General features: G+C 33.9%; 1 protein-coding gene across 1 annotated transcript in view; it reads right to left on the reverse strand.

The window, feature by feature from the left end:
* Window positions 1–23,801, reverse strand: part of DGKB (diacylglycerol kinase beta) — a 401,327-nt gene that overhangs the window by 234,279 nt on the left and 143,247 nt on the right. The window contains exon 18 of the mRNA XM_035020662.1: window positions 1,987–2,072. Coding sequence (XP_034876553.1) covers window positions 1,987–2,072 — 86 coding nt within the window. The remainder of the gene's footprint in view (window positions 1–1,986; window positions 2,073–23,801) is intronic.

Raw genomic sequence — 23,801 nt, forward strand, 5'->3', positions numbered from 1 at the left:
CAGGACCCTGGGATCATGATCTGAACTGAAGGCAGATGCTTAACTGACTGAGCCACCCAGGCACCCCAAAATTCCACATGGTTTTGTTTATATTGATTGATAGAGAGAGAGAGAGAGCACACACATGCACACACATGAACAAGCTGGAGGGTTGGGAGAGGGGCAGAAGCAGAGGGAGAGAGAGAATCTCAAGCAGACTCCATGCTGGGCATGGGGCCCCATGCGGGGCTCAATCTCACAACCCTGAGATCATGACCTGAACCAAAACCAAGAGTTAATGCTTAACCAAGTGAGCCACCCCGGCGCACCCACATAGTTTTGTTTAAGCCATCATATGGCTTGAATGACTCTCACAAACATATATTATTTTCTTCATTTTTTCTACTTTCTCAGCCCCTCAAAGTGAGTATTTGTCTATGTGGAAGAATGGGGAGGGAACAGATTATTTAGGGATGGATGTGTCATGGTGTAATAACCAAGGCTTAGATGCAAGCTAAAATAAACTCACAATATCCTACCGTTTTCACTAAAATTCTCACAAGTATTCAGACTCTGTTCAAGCAACTCTAATTTCTGAAGTTTCTGAATTCTGATTTTCTCCTTAGATATTGCATATTATACTATTTACATTTTTTATTGGAAGGCCAAAGAACACAATTTTCACTGTTTCTTTAAAAAAAAGTTAGTAGACTAAAATCATCAGATGCTTACCAAAAGTGTGCTGACAACATGTATTTACTTTTAATTTGAATACTTTTGTGTGCATGAAAAGATAGAATACGCTCACCTGCATTAACTAAATAAAAGTGTTTTAATTTATATAGGCAGTAAAACTTATTTTGAACAGATTATTTCCCTTTTGTGAAAGGGCCCATTTAAAAAAAAAAATGAGAGAGAGAGAGAGAGAGAGGATGAGCAGGAGGGGCAGAGGGAGAGGGAGAGAGAATCTCAAGCAGACTCTGAGCTGAGTGCAGAGCCCAACACGGGGCTTGATCTCAGGACCCTGAGATCACGACCTGAGCTAAAACCGAGAATTGGATACTCAATCAACTGTACCACCCAGGTGCCCTGAAATGGCCCATTTTTAACAAAGAAATAGTCACTATAGAAATGGATATTTGTTTGGGATTTATCTCCTAATGAAGGCCAATTCATGATCATTTTACTGATTAGTAATCACTTCTGACAGCTGTCTCTGAAAAACCAGATAATTTTTCTAAATCATCAAGATTTTGTGATACATTCTACATTTTATCCTCAGTCATGTATCCTGCTTTGTTTGCTTATAAAAATAAAGTTGTAAAAATGTCAAGAGAGAAGCAATCTAGGTTAAGGTTAAAGGATGAGCTCTAATCCCAGCTCTGTCAATTTACAGCGCTCAGACTCCATTCTAATTATTTAACTTCTCCACACCTTAGAGCCTCTCTCTAAAATAGGATTATATATACTGTGTCACAGAGTTGTGAGAATTAAGATGAATGGGGGGGCAAAAATCTTAGCACAACATCTATGAGAGAGTACATGATAAATAAAAAATAGCTATGGTAATAATAATGATGGATGCATATGATAAGAATGTCCACAGAGGGTAAGGTTTTGAGGTGCCATGCTTAAATAAAATAAGCACATCTATTTGATGTAAATTTTATCACAAATGTTAAGATTCTCTTTGGCTCCCTCCCCAGGTCAAAGAAACAAATGGAATTTGTAGAGCCTGATTTGAAAATAGCTCTGAGGGGTTAGTAAATTCCATGAGAAGCGGATTAAAAAGGAAAGATTTTTAGATACTTGCAAATTATTTTGTCAATTAAAAGTTTGAAATATAGCAAACACATTAAACCAGTAAGTAACGTGCAACAATGCCAGATATCCGATTATATCACTGTAGCATCCAAAGATATCAATGCATTAATAAAATAAATAAAATACACAGAATTTTAGGTTACTACTCTCAACCCAGCCACATTAAGTATGTGTCTTCATTACCTATGCAGTCCAAAATCCACCCCACGGTTCCATCTCCACCACAGGCTAACACTCTGAAATCAGGAACATCACGGAAAAAGTTTAACCTGCAAAATAAGCACGTTATGGCACGTGATTGATACTTTAAAATTCGGACTTGTAAAGTTTTGTATTCTTAGCATTTTATCTAATAAAAGACATTTTTATTTGATGAAAACTGTAAGATAATCTCAACAATTTTATTGAAAAATATTAAATTCTTATCTAGAATAAAATTCTAAAATTAAAGAATTAACATCTTGATTTAAACATATATTAGATAATATATTTTATTTTTCCTTTTATCAACTCAAGTTTAAAAAAACAAAATACATTATAATAACTTTTATTAAAATATTCTCATTTTGATTATATGTGATCTGCATTTCACATATAATCCAAAGTGACATTTACTACAGCATTTCATTGAATAATTGAGATTCAATTATTGAATTAAAAAAATTCTCTTTTGAATCATTATATAAATATAACTATTCTGCCAGCAAATATGTCTTTGAGAGTTTTCAGCCTTTTCCATTACTGGAAGAAATTGATCACACTGCTTTGGGGTTCTGCTTCAGTGTTTCCTTTGACTTAGAATTTGCAAATGGGAGCCAGCCTTCCACTTGTCTTTTGACATGGCCCTCAGTGTCTGCTACCTTGGAACACTCAAGCCTAATTGCTGGGTGCCCATAGCTTCTGTTGCTAGTGCATACAGCACTAAGCTTATTAAAGCAACCTACCTTGGAGAAAGTTAAAAAGGCAGGTAACACAGCCAGTTTATACAACTGTACATGCTTATTTTCTTGCAATAAACAAGAATTGAAACAAGACAGAAATATGTGGAATGTGTCTGTTTACCTCCCTTGCACAGGAATAATCACTGGCAGTAATATAATATGCAGTCACCCAAGAAACTTTTCTATATATTTACATATGTGAATATACACATATGAATTTTATTATACACATATTTTTAACGTGAATAGGATCATGCTATGCATCCTGTTAATTTGTGTGCATTTTTTAATTTAAAAATGTCTAAGAGATCTTTCTGTGTCAGCTCATACAACGTTGCATCATGATTTACAATAAGTGAATGTATTACATAAGGTATTCATTGTGTGATCAAATAAACCATTTCTCTTCAGGTACTGTTAAACTAATTCTAGTGTTTCACTATTACAAAAAATAAGTATTATAGTTAACACTATTTGAAGTACATTTATGTGAACATATGCATATGTTTTGAAGGTTAATCTTCTAGAAGGGAAATCCACTATACCATCATACTACTCTCTGAACAGCTCCTGCTATAAAAGATGTGTCAATTTCTGTCAATTCTGAAATACTACGTGTAAACAACTTTATGATATTTCTTCAATAATAATGAAAAATCAAATTATGCTTTTATTGTAAAATCACACATTCCTGTTTGCAAGAGGGTTGAGCATATTTTTGTAGGTTTACAGCTATGTGATCTCTTCTGTGAACTGCATCTTCAAACTCTTGCCCATCTTTTCCACTGAGTTGTCTTTTATTATTATCTTATAATTTCTACATATTATGAGTGTTGTTTTTCATTTAAATTAGCATTATTGGAAAAACATTTTGTTGAAGTAATACAAATAATGCTTAAACATAATAGAAATGTATAAAAATTAACTAAAGCCCCACCACCTGATATTAAGAGCCATGAATATTTAGAATATCAAACTTTCACGTATTTCCTTAGGTATTATATTATGGATATTTACCTTTTGTTAGACATGTTGCAATATTTTGAGTCTTTTTCCCATTTGTTTGCTTATATCTTGTATAATATAATATTATTCATCATTTAAGTACCTATGTACCAATTGCCCACCCCAATGGGAGAACATTTCCAAAACTTACATAGACTGCTGTGCGGTCCATTTCTCCTCATCCACAAAAGTGAACACTATTCTAAATTTTCAGTTATCCTACACATGCCATAGACAACATTCTGTTCACTTTTTGCTTTTTCCACTTAGTATTGTTATTAAGACTCATTCATGTGATAGCTGAAGTTCTCTCCATGCATAGTTGAAGTTATTTAATTTTTACTGCTAATTATCATTTATGTGAGTGTGTCTTTTTAAACCCATGTCAATGGACATTTGGATTGGTTAGTTTATATTCTTATAAAAACTGCATTATTGGACATGCTTCCTAGTGCTTATGGACAGTGGATACTTTCAGAGTAGGGTATACTTTTATGCAAATTTTTGTTTCCCAAAAAAGTTGTATCAATGCATGCATTCATTTTCAACATAGATATTTGACTGCGTACATTCTTTCTAACACTTTTAATGTCACACTTCTCAATTTCATGGGTTTCCTCTTTTGTGAAATGGCTATTCTTGACTTTTGTTTCCTTTCTCTACTTTTTCTCTTCTTGATTTGTAAAAATTCTTTACTTGTTCTTAATTTTAATGCTATTTTGCAAGTATCTTCTACACAAATTGAATTTTTTTAACTTTAATGTGTATTTTAATAAACAAGATTTGGTTTTAATGTATTCAAATTTATCAACCTTTTCATAAGTGGTTAGCACTGTGACCTGTATTGTGTCAGAAAAGTTTGCCTACTCAGAGGTCAGAAGATAATTCATGTATACTCTTTTTAAAATTTCAGTTTTCCTTTTAACAGTTCTATGTTGTGGTGTGAGGTAGGGATCCCTTTATTTGCTTCCCTTCCTCTTCCTTTCCCCCTCCCTCCATCCTCTCTTTCCTTTTCCCTCCTTCTTTTTTCCCTTCCTCCCTCCTTTCTTTCCCTGTGGCTGTTGTGCACCAAGTTTTCTCTCTTCTTTAATCCATGCTTTCATTTATTACATAATTCCACTTCCTACCATGCAAGCTCCATCATAAATCAGATTTCCATATGAGTAAATTTCTTTTTGAACTGTTTTATTTTATTCATATTTTGTCCACCCCTGCACCAGTACCACATTCTTATAATTCCTTAAGTACCTTTATAGTAAGTCTATATCTCACAGAGCATGAAGAACCTAGGGTATTATTCCTTCTTTGATTTTCTCTATATATTTTAAAGTTAACTTGTCCTATTCCACAATAATAAAGATAAAAAAAAAAAACAATTATGACTTTGATCAGAGTAACATTAAGCCTATAGATCACTTTTGGGACAAATAAAATCCATATAATGTTAATTAGGTTTCCTCATCCATGACTATAGTATACCAGTAATGATGGTACTATTGGTGCTCTCCAATGCTTATAATTGTTATTTCTTATTGTGCTGTCTAGAGCTCCAAAACATCGCTGAATTGGGATATTCATAGGCAATGCTCCTATCTTGTTTCTAAATTTAAATGGAATATTTCTACATTTTCCCCATTTAATATGATGTTTTTGTACAGATTTTCTTTTTCTTTTCTTTTTTGAGAGACATCTTTTATAAGGTAATAAAATTTCCTTTTATCTATTATAGTAAGGATTTTTATTATGAATCTGTTAATTTTTTTTTCTGCATCTTGAGATGTTAACATGGTTTATCTCATTTAACCAATAATGTGGGAATATATATTTAAATATTTTTGTATCATTAAAGCACCCTTATGATATTTTTATATACCCAAATTGGACACTGTTTATTAATATTTTTATAGAGAACTGGATTCAGTTTGCTAATATTTTGCTTAGACATTTTGAATCTATATTCCTGAACACAATAGACTTACTGTTTTACTTCCTGATACCATCTCTAAGTTTTTGACAAAATTATTCTGTCTCAGAAAGTGAGTTGCAGAATATGCCCTCATTTTCCATTTTTGGAAGCATCTGTACAATTTTGGAAGTTCCTTAAAACTCGTAGCACTTGCATATAAGCTATTCTATTTCTGGTGAATCTTTGGTTTCTCTCTTTCTTTCTATTTTTAAATAATTGTTTGAATTCCTTTAATGATTATTGAACAAAATTTCTATTTTCTAATTCTCCCTAAATCAGTTTTTGCCAGTTACATATCCTATTAATTTGCCTATGTCCTAATTTTCAAACATTGTCTCATCGAAGCCTAGAAAAGTTTTTCGAAATGAGCTGGCAGCCGAAAAGTTTACCATAGAGCTAATTGTTTTTGGTGAAAGCCTAACCATCCATTTGACTCACCATTGTTCTTCTATTCCATGATGATGTTTCATCTGTTATTCATTCTTGTTTCTTTTAAAATTGTCATCATTGGTTCTTCAGCAGCATCCTACCCCCAAACATAAACCCCATGTGACTGTCAGACCAGCTTACTCTCTGTAAATTGATTGCTAAATGGATTGAAAAATTGACCTATCTCAGCCTCTTAATCCACTCAATCCATGCTGTTTTCCCTAGAAATTCATTCATTCCTTATTTCATTCATTCAATGAACTGTAGCCTTGGAAAATTATTTAATCATTCTGAGCCTTGGTTTCCTTATCTTTAAAATGGAGTTAATGCCATTAGCTTTGTTGGGCTGTTTTAAGAAATAAACAATATGTGTATGTAAATTAAATTGTATTATCCATAGGTTATTACTAATTCAATTATTTTTCCCTTCATTAAAAGTAGTATATATGTTTTATAGGTCAGAGTGCCACTCCTCTATTTTCACCCCCCTCCCCCAGTGTTCTGGCAAAATAATCTCAAAGAGAACTTCCTACCAAGCAAACCTGGATGGACAGTGAGTTTTCCTACCTTCAATCTGAAACTATAGCCAATCAACTACTGGGAGACTTGCTTATGGCATTGCCTTAGGGACAGAAAGTGCAGAAGAAAGTAGGTCTGATTGAGAACAAACAAATCCTAGAGACTTGGCAAGAACCAAAATGCAGGGCTCTACATGGGTACTGACTTTTCACTCATTAAGCTGTAAAGACCAGCAGATGTGCGGCTCCCACTTTAAAAGATATCCTAACAACAAGAAGGATGTGGGAATAAGAAGTGTCTGGAAAGATGCCTGTTAGTAGAAATTTTAGTACTGTGTACTATACTTTCACCTACCAATTTCAGAGATTCACCTGCAGAATTAATACATATAAACATTTTGTAATGAAGTAATCATGCATGGCCCCGGAATTTATTTAGACTATTTTTATGGAAATTTATGAAATTAAAACTTAAAATGACTTATGAAGTGGATTAATAATTTTTGAGTTTTCAGTGTTGGTCATTAATGCTCTCCTAGAGCACTTACTATTTATCTACAATAGCTAAATGTGAAGGAGATCTTATGTTAACGTACAGGTTTAGTAGCTCCGTGTCAGATGCTTTCCTACCACGTTGCTCAACAGCACCACCATTGCACACCCTATAAAAAGGTGGATGGCGAGGTTTTGAAGCACTAAAAGCAAATCAAGATACAAAGATTTAGAAGTCTACTTTCCACCTCTAAAAAGTGTTAAGATCTAATTATAGAAAATTTAGGAAGTTTTAATTTGTACCTGACAATAGTACTTAAAAAGCACACTGGGACATTTTTTTTTTTTTTTTTAAAGAGGAAAGAAAACCTGCAGTACTGATTCCATAATCTTGGAAAGTGTCTCATAATTAGATTTCATAGATGACGATATGTAGGAATTTCTTTTTATTCCAATCTCCTATTTTATCATTTAAAGAAAATAAATGATCCTGTCATTTATATATGATTGGGCTATATCAGTTAGAAATCAGATTGAACATATAAAAATAAATTAATGTATAGCAATTAAACAATGTACATATTATAAAACTATATTCTGTGATATTTAGAAGAAACCAGTATGAGATTCATAAATGGTGTTATCATAATAGCATGGAATGAATGCTCATTTAATTGTACCTATTCATATTTCTTTGTATTAAAGAAACACAAGGTTGAAGAATCGAAAATAACTTTATTATATGCCCTCAACTTTCCTTTTCCTCTTCTTTGTCAAGAGCTTGCCTTAAGAAAGGTCTGCATTCTGATTTAAGCATTTTGAGCCAGGAACAAATACTCTTATCTCTTATTCAGCTCAATTCATATTCATACCTGCATGTACACACTACATATTATTCTTACAGTTTTAAGATTAAATGGCTTCACAATTGCCTCACTAAAATTAGGTTGAATTTTCTGATTTGTGATGTTGTTATTGTTTTCAAAACCATATTTATAGTCTAGAAAACCAATTCCTAATACATTCCACCTCATTTCCTGATATCCAGAGTACACCTATACATACATTGGCATCACTGGATACTATTATTGCTGCTGTAGTCAGGTTGGAAAATCTATGCATGAAGCAATTATGTCCCCCCAAAGTTTCTTCTATACTATATATTACCAAATTGGGGGAGGGTTATATTTGATCTTTTCCTGTGGATCTTGATAATGTCAGCTTCAAAGTGATTAATCATCAACTATAATGTGCCTCCCCCAACATTTCAGCTTAAAGTAAAACTAATTATAACCATGTCCTCTTGCCTCATATCTTAGGTACTCTATTTTACTAATAAATTACAAAGGTTAGGTAAACTAGAAAGTGCACATGTTTTAACAAATTTGGCTAGTCTTTTGAGGATATTGTATGAAAGATAAATTTACACTGTTTGGGCAAGGGGACATTTCATGTAGATAAGTGGGATAGTCAAAAAATGTAATTTGGACTCATTGATATGAACCAAGTATATAACTTAATGCTATTACCATCACAGCCAGAAATAACTTCCAGAAATAATTTGACAAAATATATATCCCAGTGCACCATTAACAACTGAAACGTTAATTCCATTATCTTTGGAAATATCAAAAACATATTTTATGCATATGTGTATTTTATAAGAGGAGGAGAGAGAAAGAGTAAGGGAGAAAGGCAGTGAGAAATGCCAAAGAGATCATGAGAGACAGAAAATGAGGGGGAACATTTGTTCCTGGGAAACCACTGTTATTTTATTAAATAACTTTAATATTCTCCCTGGCATAAAATGAATTAGAAAGGAGAAATCAGGAAACAATAGGCTCCACAACGTGGTCCAAATATTTGTTCCTTTTTGACTAGTGCACATAATTCTTGGAAAATTAATGTGTTACAAAATATCAAACTCTCTCAGATCATTTTTTAATGAATAAAGACAAGTAGTACTTAGCTAAAATGGTCTTAACCTTTTATTGAAACTATTCATGATTTTATTTGTATAATAAAATGCTTTTATAAAGATCTTACTTTAAATTATAAATTTATTCTTGTATGTAGAAAATAACAACCCTTTTAGGATGTTTTAAATATATATAAACATAAATTACTATTTAAGAGCCAAGTAACTGAAGAACACAAAACAACCTTTTTGTAGAAATTTCCTCTCATCTATACAAGTTAAGAATTTTCTGTATTAGAATGGAAGGGGGGTAATTTTTTTAAAAGATTTTATTTATTTATTTGAGAGAGAGAGAGTGAATATGAGCAGGGGGAGGGGCACAGGGAGAGGGAAAAGCAGACTCGCCACTGAGCAGGGCTCCATCCCAGGACCCCAGAGATCATGACTTAAGCCCTGAGCCAAATGCAGATGCATAACTGACTGAGCTACCCAGGCACCCCAGAAGGGAGGTAATCTGACTTAGTATTTACATAACTATATTTAGTGCTACAAATATGCAATCAAATTTGTGACTATATACATGTATCTTCATTCCTCAAAGTCCTAACATATATGTATGTAGTTTGCATACTAACAAATATGTATGTACATGAAAATGCAATTTAAATATTTCTTCTAAGTTTGTAAGTTTTATGACTACAACATAAGGAAAAAGGACTGAAAAGTTTGAAGTGAAGAATGAAAAGAAATATATGATAAGGCGTTTTAATTCACACATATTTCCTGATTTTTAAAAGAATTTAACTTGGAAGAATTCACTCTTAATACTTCCAATTGGAAAGCACAAAGACATCATCTGTGGTCCAAAGAACACTATCTAAAATTAACTCCTAAAATGTAACAGCAAAAGTGATTAGGTTGCTTAGGTCTCTTTGGCACATCTACTCAAATCCATTTTGTCATCCTAATACTTTCATTGTTAGTAATTGGTACGAGTTTTTCTTTTATATTCATCAGATCATTCCACCAAGTTAATTTTATAATGTGAAGTAAAAGGTATTATGAATTAGGAAATACATATGAACTTCTCTAGAGGAAAAAAAATATATATATTTTTTAAAGATTTTATTTATTTATTTGAGAGAGAGAATGAGATAGAGAGAGCATGAGGGGGGGAGGGTCAGAGGGAGAAGCAGACTCCCTGCTGAGCAGGGAGCCTGATGCGGGACTCGATCCCGGGACTCCAGGATCGTGACCTGAGCCGAAGGCAGTTGCTTAACCAACTGAGCCACCCAGGCGCCCCCCAAAAAAATATTTTGACAAGAATCAAGTACAAGAGAAAGGCTATAAATGCCTAAGAAAGAGAGTTACACTTAATAGACTATTTATATACTGAGAAAAGTAACTTTATAAGTGATACAGCACCTGCATCAACTCATTTATTTAATATGCATTTATTAACTACAACTCTGTACCAGAAACTGGGTTAGATTCCAGAGATTGAAAAGCAAGATAGAGTCCTTGCCTTCAAGTATCTCAATGTCTTACTTGAGAAAGCAGACAAAATAACACACAGTTCAGGTCACAATAGAATGTTCTTTGGGAGCAGTTGATGCAGATTAAATAGAGAAGTATATCAAGTTTGGCTTAATAAAACTGGAGACAGACACCTGAGTTGAATTCTGAAGCTGTGGTAAGTTAATTCTCTGATGAACTGGCAGACAAGGAAGACGAAGAACTGAATGAAGGTTTAATGTATAAGAAAAAGGGTGAATATAGGAAACCAGGAAAGTAATTAGATGAGAAATTCTGGACAGTGTGAAATAATGCATTGTCAGAAGAAAGGGGAAGGTGAGTGGTCTTTCTCTTCATCATATTAGAGGATACAAGTCAGTGAACAAATTTGGGAAAGGGCAAAAAAAATTAGGTTCATATTAGACATGTAAAATTTGAGACACCTATGGGACATTCATATGAAATATTGTCTAATAGTTGTGTAAATCTAATGGGGCTGCAGAGAGAACTTTGAGATGGAAGGCAATATTCAGAAGAAATACAAATGTATTTGATTATCAAAATCAGGAAAGGAAGTAAGAAGAAGGAACAGAACAGAAGTTAAAATGGTCGTGATGGAATACAGCAAAGATTTGCTCTTTTATGGGATTAAAACCTTGAGCAAATTATTTAAACTGTCTGATCATGAGCTTCCTCATCTTCAAATGGAGGAAATGCCCAATTCATAAGGTTGTTATATTTTGCATAATCCTTGACCTCTGCTCTACAAATTACTATTATTTTATTATTATAAAATCAAGGAAGCATATGTATGAAATAGAATTCTGAGTATGAAATTCTAGGAAAATGTGACTTTGAAGGGATTTACCAAGAAGGATGTATCCAGTTATATAAGAAGAAACAACTCTAGAGATAGGAGACGATTATTTCCTATATCCAAGGAAGAAGAGAGGTGGCTTGGGGGCTCAGTCGGTTGAGCATCCAACTCTTGATTCGGCTCAGGTCATGATCTCTTGGTCATGAGATCAAGCCCAGAGTTGGGCTCCTCACTTAGCAGGGTGTCTACTTGAGACTCTTTGCCTCTGCTCTTCCTCCTGCTTTCTCTCTCTCTCTCTCTAGAAGTAAGTAAATAAATCTTAAAAATAATATCCAAGGGAGAAGAAACTTTTAATAAGTATAAAAATAAAGAAGACTTCATTTAACACCCAGAAGTTTATTACTGACAATAGCAGTGTCAATGGAGAGTAGAGTCAAAATCCCAACTACACTGAAGAGGAAATGAAAAAGTGGAAAAACAGCTTATTATATTAAGAATTTAGTGGTGGAAAAAAAACAAAAACAAAGGAATGAGAGGGTAAGTAGATTTACATTTGCACAAAAATTTTACAAATTAAAAATAACAGCTTCATTAGTTTTATCTATTGCTCATTTTTTGCAACATTACAATGACCTAGGAATTATTCATCTGCATTCCCTTTGGTCTTAAATCTCTATCCATTCCGATTGTAATTTGTAATAACATTTCAATCATTGCATATGTTTTTATAAACTAAATCAACTAACTTTAGTACAGAGTGGGTTTATATTAAGAGGGCTTACATAGGGGCGCCTGGGTGGCGCAGTTGGTCAAGCATCTGACTCTTGGTTTTGGCTCAGATCCTGATCTCAGGGTTGTGAGATAGAGCCCCAAGTAAGGCTCCATGCTCAGCATGGAGTCTGCTTGATATTCTCTTCCTCTGACCCTCCCTCCACTCCAGCTCTCTCTCTCAAATTAATAAATAAAATCTTATAAGAAAAAAAAGAGAGCTTACATAGATAAGATTAAAAGGCAGTAGAAGAGAACAGCTCAAGATATGATAGCAAAAGGGTGGGATAATGAATGAAGAGTCAAAAAAGCAAGGGGAGAAGGGATCCAGAGAGGAAGTTGAATACACTTTATTTAGAAGAGATGCCACATCTGATAAGAGAATAGGAGAGGGAGTCAAGATAGATCTGAATATCGATGTGTTCATAATGGTAGGAATAATAAACATAAGTTGAAGTAATTTCCTCTCCATGATATCTCATTGATAAATTAGGAGCAAAGGTGAATACTGATTTTATGAGATGTGACATTTATAAAATTTGATGCCCTCTTTAAGAAAAATATGTAAAAATCAGGTTTTATAAATTATATATAAATATGTATATATGTATATTTATTTAGAATAAGAAAAGAAATCACAACAGATTGCAAATTCAAGATAGCACAAAGACACTACATCACAAGATCAAGAATAATAGCATAATAATTTCATTTATGTTCATTTCTCGGCCTTTTGGCTAAGATCAAGTATAATAATTTCATTAATGAACTGCCTGATAGACTTAAACATTTTTTATATTTGATTGGCTTTTAATAAGACAATAATTTTGAGTAATACTTTTATGAAGAGATAACATGATGAAATCAAGTTGTAGATTTCTATAGGCTGATTACCTCTATGTTAAATTATTTTAAACTTGCACACTTCTTCAGTGGTAGAGTTTTAAATGAAAGAGAAGTTCATAACCTGAAAAAGGCTTACTGGAGTAGTATTATCCAGAGAGACTTTAAGGACTCCATTACTTAAATGATCTGAGATTTGAGCCTTACTTGTTTTTTCCAGAAGGTTCCTTAGTGACTATAGAATCTGTAGCAGAATAACTGAGTAATTTGTGTGTGTTTGTGTGTATGTTCATGTTCATATATGCACACACATAGAATTTGACAATTAAGGCTTATATTTTAATTAATAATATATTAAAATTTCTTTGGATGCAATTATGATTTATGTGTATACCACAACCAATTCAGAGCATATGTTTTAATCTATTGTTTCTTACTTTAATCAAAACCATATTTTTGCCATGATTATGTGCTCCAACAAAATCTGTATTCAAATTATCACCATAGGAACAAGTAATAAAATCATTAGTGCTTTACTTTTTAATGGATTTTCTGTTTAAAACATTCTGATTACTCTGATATAAAAATGGTATTGATCTTTTTAAAGTTCTTCCACCAATGAAGCCAAAATATTAACAGTTAATCACTTCACTTATAACACACATAAGAAAACTTGGAATTGAACATGAACATTAACTTAGGACAGTCATTTGATCTAAATGAAAAGTCATGCTTCAAAGAGTGATAGGCAAAGCGATTTTCTGCAGTTTAAATGGTTATTTTGAGCAGATAATTAGCTATTAATTTTGAAGCAGATACCGATGCTTCTACAGCATATATGTGCTTATAGTTTCAATATGCTAAATGATACCACTAAAGCTCCCATTGGCAATGGTACATGTTGATAAGTACTTCATAAAATCATATATTCATCATCAATTATTTCAGAGAAAATAGAAACTCAGAACTGAATTTTTCATTTAATATGCATTTTCATTTTTAGCTGACTTTTGCTGAAAAGTTTTATTGCAAAATAAAAGTGTACAGAACATAAATATTTATAGATTTAAACTACATGTTTAGTTAAAAAAACCAAAAACACTGAATAAGAGTATTCAAACCATTCATTAAAAATAGTTGGCAGGACTGCTCATCTTCTCTTCCTCACATTTATTTAATATACATCTAGCCTATGATTCCCCCCGGTCTCCATGGACATTGCTGATTGGTATATTTGTTCTCCTATGCATCTCACAGGCAGATGAGAGTCCATGGCCACAGCATAATGGGCTGGTATACCAGTTGGCCAACAGGGTTTTTAGTGCATGTTTATTTTTTTCTTTGAATTCACTATATACTGTACTTCAGAAGAAACTGTGGCTTGTTTTTGCATGTGGGAATGGTTGGGAAAAGATAGTTATTTTTCTGGTTATGTTTCAGATTTAATGATTATATGTAAAAGCGAGAACACCATTCATTGGACAGATGTGTCTTACATCCTCCTAGAGGAAAACAGAAGCAGAGACTGGATATACAAACTGGAGAGATTCCAAACCCATTATCATCAGAGCTTATTATAATGCACCCAGTAATAATACTACTTTAAATTAAAAATACAAATTTCCTGACTAAATATTAAACTGGGATAGATGCTGGAAAGCCAGGAATAGACCAGAAGAAACCTGGATAAACCTAATTATTATAAAACCTCAATGAGATACCACCTTACCAGTCAGAATGGCTAAAATTAACAGGTCAGGAAACGATAGATGTTGGCAAGAATGCAGAGAAAGGGGAACCCTACTACACTGTTTGTGGGAATGCAAGCTGGTGCAGCCACTCTGGAAAACAGTATGGAGGTGCCTCAAAAAGTTGAAAATAGAGCTACCCTATGACCCAGCAATTGCACTACTGGGTATTTACCCCAAAGATACAAATATAGTGATCCAAAGGGGCACATGCATCCCAATGTTTATAGCAGTAATGTCTACAATAGCCAAACTATGGAAAGAGCCTAGATGTCCATCAACAGATGAATGGATAAAGAAGATGTGGTATATGTATACATGGAATATTATGCAGCCATCAAAAAATGAAATCTTGTCATCTGCAACGATGTGGATGGAACTAGAGGGTATTATGCTAAGTGAAATAAGTCAGTCAGAGAAAGACAAGTATCATATGATCTCACTGATATGAGGAATTTGAGAAACAAGACAGAGGATCATAGGGGAAGGGAGGGAAAAATGAAATAAGACAAAACCAGAGAGGGAGACAAACAATAAGAGACTCTTAATCTCAGGAAACAAACTGAGGGTTGCTGGAGTGGAGGGGGGTGGGTGGGATGGGTGGCTTGGTGATAGACATTGGGGAGGGTATGTGCTATGGTGAGCACTGTGAATTGTGTAAGACTGATGAATCACAGACCTGTACCCCTGAAACAAATAATACATTATATGTTTATAATAAAAAAAACTATTATACTCACGGTAACCCTAAGAACCTAAGTGATTTGACCTCTCAGTACCATTCTCATATGCTACTCCTAATACATTCTGCTTCAGCCACCCTGGCCATCTTGCTAATGTCCCCAACCATGTCATATATTGTCCTGTCATGATGCTTTTATTTCTGTTCCTCCCTCTGCCTCAAACCCTCTTCTATGAGATGTCCAAATGGCTTGCACCCTCATCTCTTTCATGTCTATACTCAGTGAGTTCTTCCCTGCTCAGCCTATATAGAAGAACAAACAAAACACTCACTACCAATGCATATTCTATTTACCTTCTCCACTGACATAATGTATATTTTGTTAGTTTAATCTGTCTTCCTCCAGTGAAACATAAAGCCATGTGAGCAGAAAGTGTTATTTGTTTTGCTCAAAGTGGACTGGCAGTTATAAGACTTGTTCCTGACATCTGTTAGCCATTTAAAAAATAAATGCTGGGTCAATTTATGTTACTACTATTATTGTTATTATTAAGCTATCATTTTACTTTTTACTTAGCTGTTACTTCATTAGTCTACTTGAGTGTGGACTACACTGTCCACTTTTATTCTTTTTAATTAAATTATAGGAGTAAGCTACATGATCATCATTCCTAAAAGATTCTGAGATAATCATCTACTATGAGTTTCCTTATTTTCACTCACTAGTAAGGAGGTGTCCTTTAACGGCCTGGGGCTGATGGAAAAGTTGTGTCAGGGAAACATGCTGGGCAGGCTTAGCAAACTGTGAATATTCAAATAAAATAGTTTGTTATTTATTAGAAACTTGTCTTTTGTTGAATAAAATAAGAAACAGGTTAAATCACATAGACAAATGAATTATTTCAAGCAGCCAATTCAGGTGAAACTGTTCTTTTTAGAGTGTTCAGGGAATTTAGATAAATAATAATTTCTAAATAATAACATAGATGTCTAGTCTGTTATTCAGCCAACTACTATTGCTTTCTTTTTGAGATGAATAATAAAATTTCAGATTTTTCAACATCTTTAAAGTTATAATGCATTTGCTGATATATGTGGAAGGTGACTACAGAGTTGTAATACCCAAAATGAGAAGTTCTACAAGGCAGGCAATTATATAACTTTGTTAATTATAGCAGCATGTTAATGTTTTTGTTACTTTTACTAACCTATAGATTTTTTTTTCAGTACAATCCATTTTATTATACCATCAAGAAAACATTTCCAGGTTTATTATCGATTTCAGTTTCAAAACAAACTGACTGAAACGTATAGCCTTTAATATCTAGTGGTCATCAAAAAATTGGTAAGTATATAAAAAATTAACTTAGTACTCCAAATTCAATGCACAAGAATCTTTTCTATCTCAAGCATTTTTTTAAAAACTGAAGAACAATCTAAAAATCTGTTCATTTAAAGCACTTATGCATTAAAATAATATATTTCAGTTGGTTATGGATATCATAAATAGAATGTAAAGGGTGTCAGTTCTTCAAATACCATTTGCTTCATTCTGTTCGATTTTGAGTTTCCTGCTATCCATTTTAATATAAAAACATAAATCAATTTTCAAACTCAATTGCTCTAGTGAAAAAGACAGAATTATGCTCACCCATTTAGGGGCACCTGGGTGGTTCAGTTGGTTAAGCATCTGACTCTTGATTTCGGCTCAGGTCATGATCTCAGTGTTGTAAAAACAAGCCCCACATCAGGCTCCACACTTGGTGGAGAGTCTGCTTGAGAGTTTCTCTCTCCATCTCCCTCTGCCACTACCACCTCTCAAATAAATAAATTAATTAAAAAAAAACAGAAGTGGCTCACAAATCATCATAAAATATGATTAATCATAAGGATTGAAAGGGTGATGTGAGTGCTTTATTTTTACATTACCAACACTTTTTACAACTAGCAACATTTTTTTTCTGGAAATTTCCAGTAGAGCTGGATTGAATTTTGATTAACTTTTTCTCAGCCTTCTGAGGATTTTGTTTAGCTCTCTGACATAAAAAGTTTCCATAACAAGAGACATATGTAGTAGGTCATAAGTTCTGATTCAAGATGGATATTATTTACATAAAATATGGTAGAAACTTTGTTATATAAAATTATATCTTAAAGTAAGAAAATAATAAAATCTGTGGAATCTGTTATATCTTTCCTAAGTTACACATTTATTTTAATAGAATATATTAAAAGATTTCACTATGCAAATATGTATGATACTTAGAATATGTGAATTTGTAGACTGTTAAATTTTATTTTTAATATCATATATGTTTTGCATTTAGTTCAGTTATATGAACCCCAGGATTTCTATAAAGCACCTTTCATAAAAAAATTCATTATACCTAACTATGCTAACAATCTGGAAAGCAATTTGCATGATTTGAAAAGATTTACCTTACATTTTGTTTCAGTTCAATAAATACTTGATATTTTTTCTGAAATATTTTAGGGATGATATGTGAATAAAATAAACCATCTGTACTTTCACAAAGCTTTGAGTCAGAAAAGAAAAAGCTATGTCACAAGTACATAAAAACTTGATATTGACTTTTCATAGGCCACATTAGTACATGCAGTTGTAACAGCCAGAGATGTGCATATTTACTTTAATGTTGTAAAGGAAAAAACACCTCATCATTCTCTGACCAGAAAGCAATACATATTTTATATTTCATCTTTTCCAACTGGTTTATACTTCCAAATAATTTATTCAATTAGAACACAATATACACTATCAGGAAGAAACCAATTTTATGACATAGATACTAGTTTTAGAGATCACTAAATAGAGTAGGATCAGAGAGAATTTATATAAGGAGATATAATGAAAATAAATAACCATTTCTGTCTTGAAAACAATTAAAGACAAAAAGAGAAATGTCCAAAGAGTTTGGTATTTACTAAATAATTCACACTAAGGATTAGCATAGTTTCAATACAACAAGAAAAGTTTCTACTCTATAATCAATCTGTCAGAAAAGAAAAAAATAAATAAAGATGGGATAAGAGAAGAGATGCAAATAATTTAAAAATTTGATGTGTTAAAAAGAAAAAATGGGGAAAAGGAAATTAAAATAACGAATAAGGGAAGCCTGGTGGCTCAGTTGGTTAAGCGTCTGCCTTCAGCTCAGGTCATGATTCTGAAGTCCCAGGACTGAGTCCCACATTGGGCTCCCTGCTGAGCAGGGAGTCTGCTTCTCTCTCTGACCGTCCCCCCTCTCATGCTCTCTCTCTCTCATTCTCTCTCTCTCTCTCAAATAAATAAATAAACTTTAAAAAATAAATAAAAAAACAACTGCAGGCTCATGATGGCAGATAAAATATATTTTATATATATATATATATATATATATATATATATATATATATATATATATATATATCTTCTAGCAGTGGGAAAGTAATACACCAGAAACAAAGATGAAACTAAATCACAGTGAATATTAGATTAGTAGAGAGACCTTACAGAATGGAACAGTTTCCAAAGCAAAACACTAAAAGGGAACGACTGTAAAAGTAGTTCTGTCAACAAAGCTTGATTAGGGATAGCATAGCTAGATATGGTGTGGGAAGAGTTAAGACAAGCAAGCAGTCATGGGACTAAGTGGAGGCTTACAGCACAGCCTGGCCACCGTCCCCATTAAGAGCAGCTACCTCCAGGATAACAAAGAACAGCTCTCCACGGAAGCTCAGGTCTGCCAATGGGGACATAGTGTGGGCACTGGTATCAGAAACAGAGCATTCTCATAGTGATCCAATTGAAACTAGAAATTCAATGCAATTGCATTCGAACTCATTAAAAATAAAAAACAAACTTGAGACATGAACAAACAAGGAAGAGAAAATGTCACTAAATTTTGAGAGAATAATTAGGGAGTTAAAGTATATGAAACAGTCTATCATTAGAATCAACAAACAGATTAACAGAGCAAGGGAAAGAGCTCCGCAGGGAGTCTGCTTCTCCCTCTCCCTCTGCCATTCCTCCCACTTGTACTCTCTGGCTCTATCTCTCTGTCAAATAAATAAATAAAATCTTTAAAAAAAAATAAAGGTCAGAAATTTAAAACAATGAAAAAGTAATAAAAGAAGATATATGGGAACATTTCATAATCTTGGCTTGAGGAAAGGTTTTCTAAAATAAAATAGAGAAGTCATTCTTTGTAGAATTAGTAGATGAAAGTTTTGAATATTTACATGGATAAAAAAGAAGAAAATACATAAATTGAAAGCACACAGAGCAAACTTGAAGAAAACATTTGCAAGGTATATAAAATGATAGTGTTAATATTTATGCAATGAGATCTCAAGATGAACATAAAAAATGACAAATAAATCAAAAGGAAAATGGGCAAATAAAAGAGCTTATGCTGTACGCAAGAAACAGAAAAGGTTAGTATACATAAGAAAAAAATACTTGTTTGGAGCATTTATTCTTTTGGTTTTATTTCATTATGGGGAAACTGTCCTGAGAATGGTTTCAGTAGATCTATCAAACAAGTAAACCAACCGTAGTGACCCAAACAATAAGGTAGGCATATGGCCAAACTAGGCCAATGAGACAATTTTTCTCTGAAATCTGAATCTGAATTCTAAGAGATAATTATGGGTTACTGATTCATCCATATTCATCCATGTGTGACAACCTGTAAAAATGTCGTGCCAAAGGCTGACGATTGTCTAAGAATTTACAATGATTATTATAAATGTAATTGGGAAGTTACCCCAATTGCACCAGATCATATGTCCTACATAGCAATTGATCTACTTATTCAGTGGTTCTCCATGCTGACTGCATAGAATCAACTGGGGAGATTTCAAGACCTTCAAATGCTTGGGACCACCCCTCACATGTTCAGAATCTGCCTATACTCTGCACCACTCCTTCAACCCATACCTATGTCCTCATAGGAATTTTTTTATTCTCACTCTTTAAGGATAAAAAACTGGTTTACCAATGCCTCTCCATGATACACCAGAGGTAGCAGGAAGTAGACTGCTGTGGCGGTACAATTATACTGGGAGTAATACAAGGAGGACAGGGAAGGCCAGTTGATCAGGGGGCAGTATTTCACACAATAAAACTTGTCTACCTTTTCTGGGCAGAATGATGTCCAGAGTTTATGAAACACACCAATACAACCGCACTGGCTAATAACATGTCTTACGCTATGAAGGACTTGGAAAGGACGAGAATGGAGAATTAGTGATGAAAGGAAAGCTTATATAAGTGAACTTCTCAGAATGAACCCATAGTTGGGACTGCAAATAACCCAAAGGAATCCCAATCAGCATTTTTTCTTAGTTACTCCTAGTGAGTGTGCAAAAAAAGGCTCAGGTTCGTATTAGTAGGAGGGGAGGCTATGGAAGAGATAAACAACACTGATTTATCTTCAACAAGAAGGGTAGATACTGACTCTGGAGTGCTCAGCTGTCATCAAAGAAACCAAAGAGTGAACTCCAATATGTTGATTTACTTTAAGGGACTCAGCCAACGATTCAGGAGTAGCCTAAATTCACCTGACCGCTTTCATAATGGAACTGTAGCCTTTGCCTCACTGCACTAGACATTTATTCCAGCAATTGGATTTACTTTTCCTTCCCATTATGTCTTTGTCAATGGTCATAGCAACTGATTTATTGAATGATTTATATACTATCATAGTGTCTCACATACTGCTGTATCCTTTCAAAAAATTCCTTTCACTGAGAAGGAAGAAAGACAGTGAGCTGGCCCCGAAGGCTGAAAACTGTTCTCTTGTATTTCATCAGGCAGAAGCAGTTGATCTGTAGAATGCTGAAATAGCCTTCTAAAGACTCAGTCACCGAATCAGTGTGAACACTTGAAAGGTGTACTACAAACTGCTGTTGCATATGCTCTAAACTATATGATGCTGCTTACTCATGTGAAAAAACATGGTCCTGGGGCCAAAAGGTAAAGTTTGAGTGATGAAACTTACAATTAGACTTAACACCCATTGTGATGGTTAGTTTTACGTGTCAACTTGGTTGGGTCATGGGGTGACCAGAAAATTGATCAAACATCTTTCTGGTTGTTTCTGTGAGGGTATTTTTAGATGAGATTAACACTTAAATTGGTAGACTGGGTAAAGGAGATTGCCCTCCATAACGTGGGTGGGCCCCATCCAATCAGTTGAAGGTCAAAATAGAATAAAAGACGGACCCTACTGCAGAAAGAGAGAACTCTTGTGCTTGATGCCTTCAAACTAGGACATTGGCTCTTTCTGGTTCTAAAATAGCTTGCCAGCCGTTAGATTCAAACTGAAACATCAACTCTGTAGACTTTGTACTTGTCAGTCTCCAATAGCATATAAGCCAATTCCTTATAATAAATTCCTCTCTATATAACCTATTGGATCTGTTTCTCTGAAGAACAGATTAGTACATCCACTTTCAAAATTTTGCTTCCCATCCCTTTGGTTTTTAACTGTCATGGTTTAGATGCTTTAACTTCAAAGTGAAGAATGTTGCCATATGAGACAATAAAGTTTTCATTGAATTAGGAGCTAAAACTGACACCTAGACATTTTTGAGGCTTTTCATAGCACTAGGCAAACAAGCAAAAAAAGAAAAGAAAAAGATATGATGTTAACTGATATAGTTGATTCTGATTCCCAAGGACAAATAGGTTTGCTGCTAGACAATGGAAATAGAGAGTACTAATAGGATCTCTCCTTCTAGCATTGGTTTGTCATGAAAGGCTAGGTTATATATAATAACAAATAACCCAAAATCATAGGGGCATAGCCTTAGAGAGGTTTATTTATCCCTCATTCCACGGAGATCATGGGTAAAGCAGTGTGTGTTGCTGGGGGGGGGGGGGTGTCTTTCTATCTCTCTTCACTCTGTGATCCAAGGTGACAAAAGAGCCAATATCTGGAATATTGCTGGTTACTATGGTAAAAGATAAGAAAGCATGGAAAATCTACTTTGTGCCCAAAGTTTATTATGAGAAAGCCATATGGACACTGTATTGCTATGGTTAAAGGGAGTAAAATAAAATCAAATGCCTGGGAGGAGACCTGGAAATATTTGATAGATAACTCTAATACTGCCGTGTACCACCATGCCTTTCAGTAATGGTAAATGAGAGACTAATTCAGCCCTATGCAAAAAACACTACCAAAGTCTCGGAACTATCAGGTAAAAACAGGTCACTGCGCTGAGTAAAAATGTATACGCAGAAGAAATGTTTTAAGTTTCAGCTACAACTTTCAACCAGTTGCAAAACCAGCACCACAGACTTTACACAGATTTCATTCTTTATATCATTAAAAGCATCATTTGATTAAATTCATATTTGTAGTTAAATTTTTAACTTTCTCATTACATTTCTGTATGTTAAGCCTAAATGTATGGAGAGTGAGGAGAAAATAGTCATCTCCACAGAAGTTTCCAGCAAACCAGGACTTGGAGTTGGATATGGTAACTGTATGAAACTCTGGGTGTCTACATTTTAGGAGAATGTGTGCTTTCAGTTGTGCATTTGGTAATAGTAATATACTGACTAGTATAACTTTGTTTTTCAATTGTTGTGTTCAGAAAAGACGGGATATCGGACAGACCTATGGCTGGACTGTTCTGACTACCTACTGTTTATCCTCTCCAAGAATTCATCTTTCATCCTCAGGTTAGAGCATCCTTGTGTATCTTTGTGGGAACAAAGCATGTACATAAAGCCTTGACAGGACTGTCAGTCAAGATCCCCCATCCTAAACAAGCCAAGGCTGTGGCATGGGGAATGAGATAAACCAATAAATACACTTCTCCCTGGGATCTGAATGTTGAGCAGAAATAAGAATACCAAAAGTAACCAGAATCAATTTCTCTCAGCAATAACTACCATGGGACTTTGTCCTTTTAGTCCTGCTACTCCATTTCCTCAAACTGTCCTGATCCCTATCTGTACTGAAACAGAGTTCTTTATTTTTCTATTAATTCTAGGAGTAACTTCATAATTGAACTTTATTTTGGATAATAAGCCAGGGTACATTTCTGTTGTTTATAGAAAAGTATATCTAATTAATGCCATATTAAACCTTATAATTGATCAAACACATGCAAATGAAAATGACACAAATATATTTTCACCTATCACACTGGACAAAAATAGAAATTACTGAAGATAGTCACTTTAAAGAATATTGTGGGAAATAAGCTTATATACTGCTTCTGGGGTTATAATTCAATACATATTTTTTGATTAAAACTTGGGCAGAACCTTACACAATTAAAATGGAAAATATTCTCAATCAAGCAATTCTACCTATATCAACCTATTCTATGAAAACAT

Source organism: Mirounga leonina, unplaced genomic scaffold, assembly GCF_011800145.1.
Source record: "Mirounga leonina isolate KUSES-001 unplaced genomic scaffold, KU_Mleo_1.0 Mir_174, whole genome shotgun sequence".
Taxonomy (NCBI): Eukaryota; Metazoa; Chordata; class Mammalia; order Carnivora; family Phocidae; genus Mirounga; species Mirounga leonina.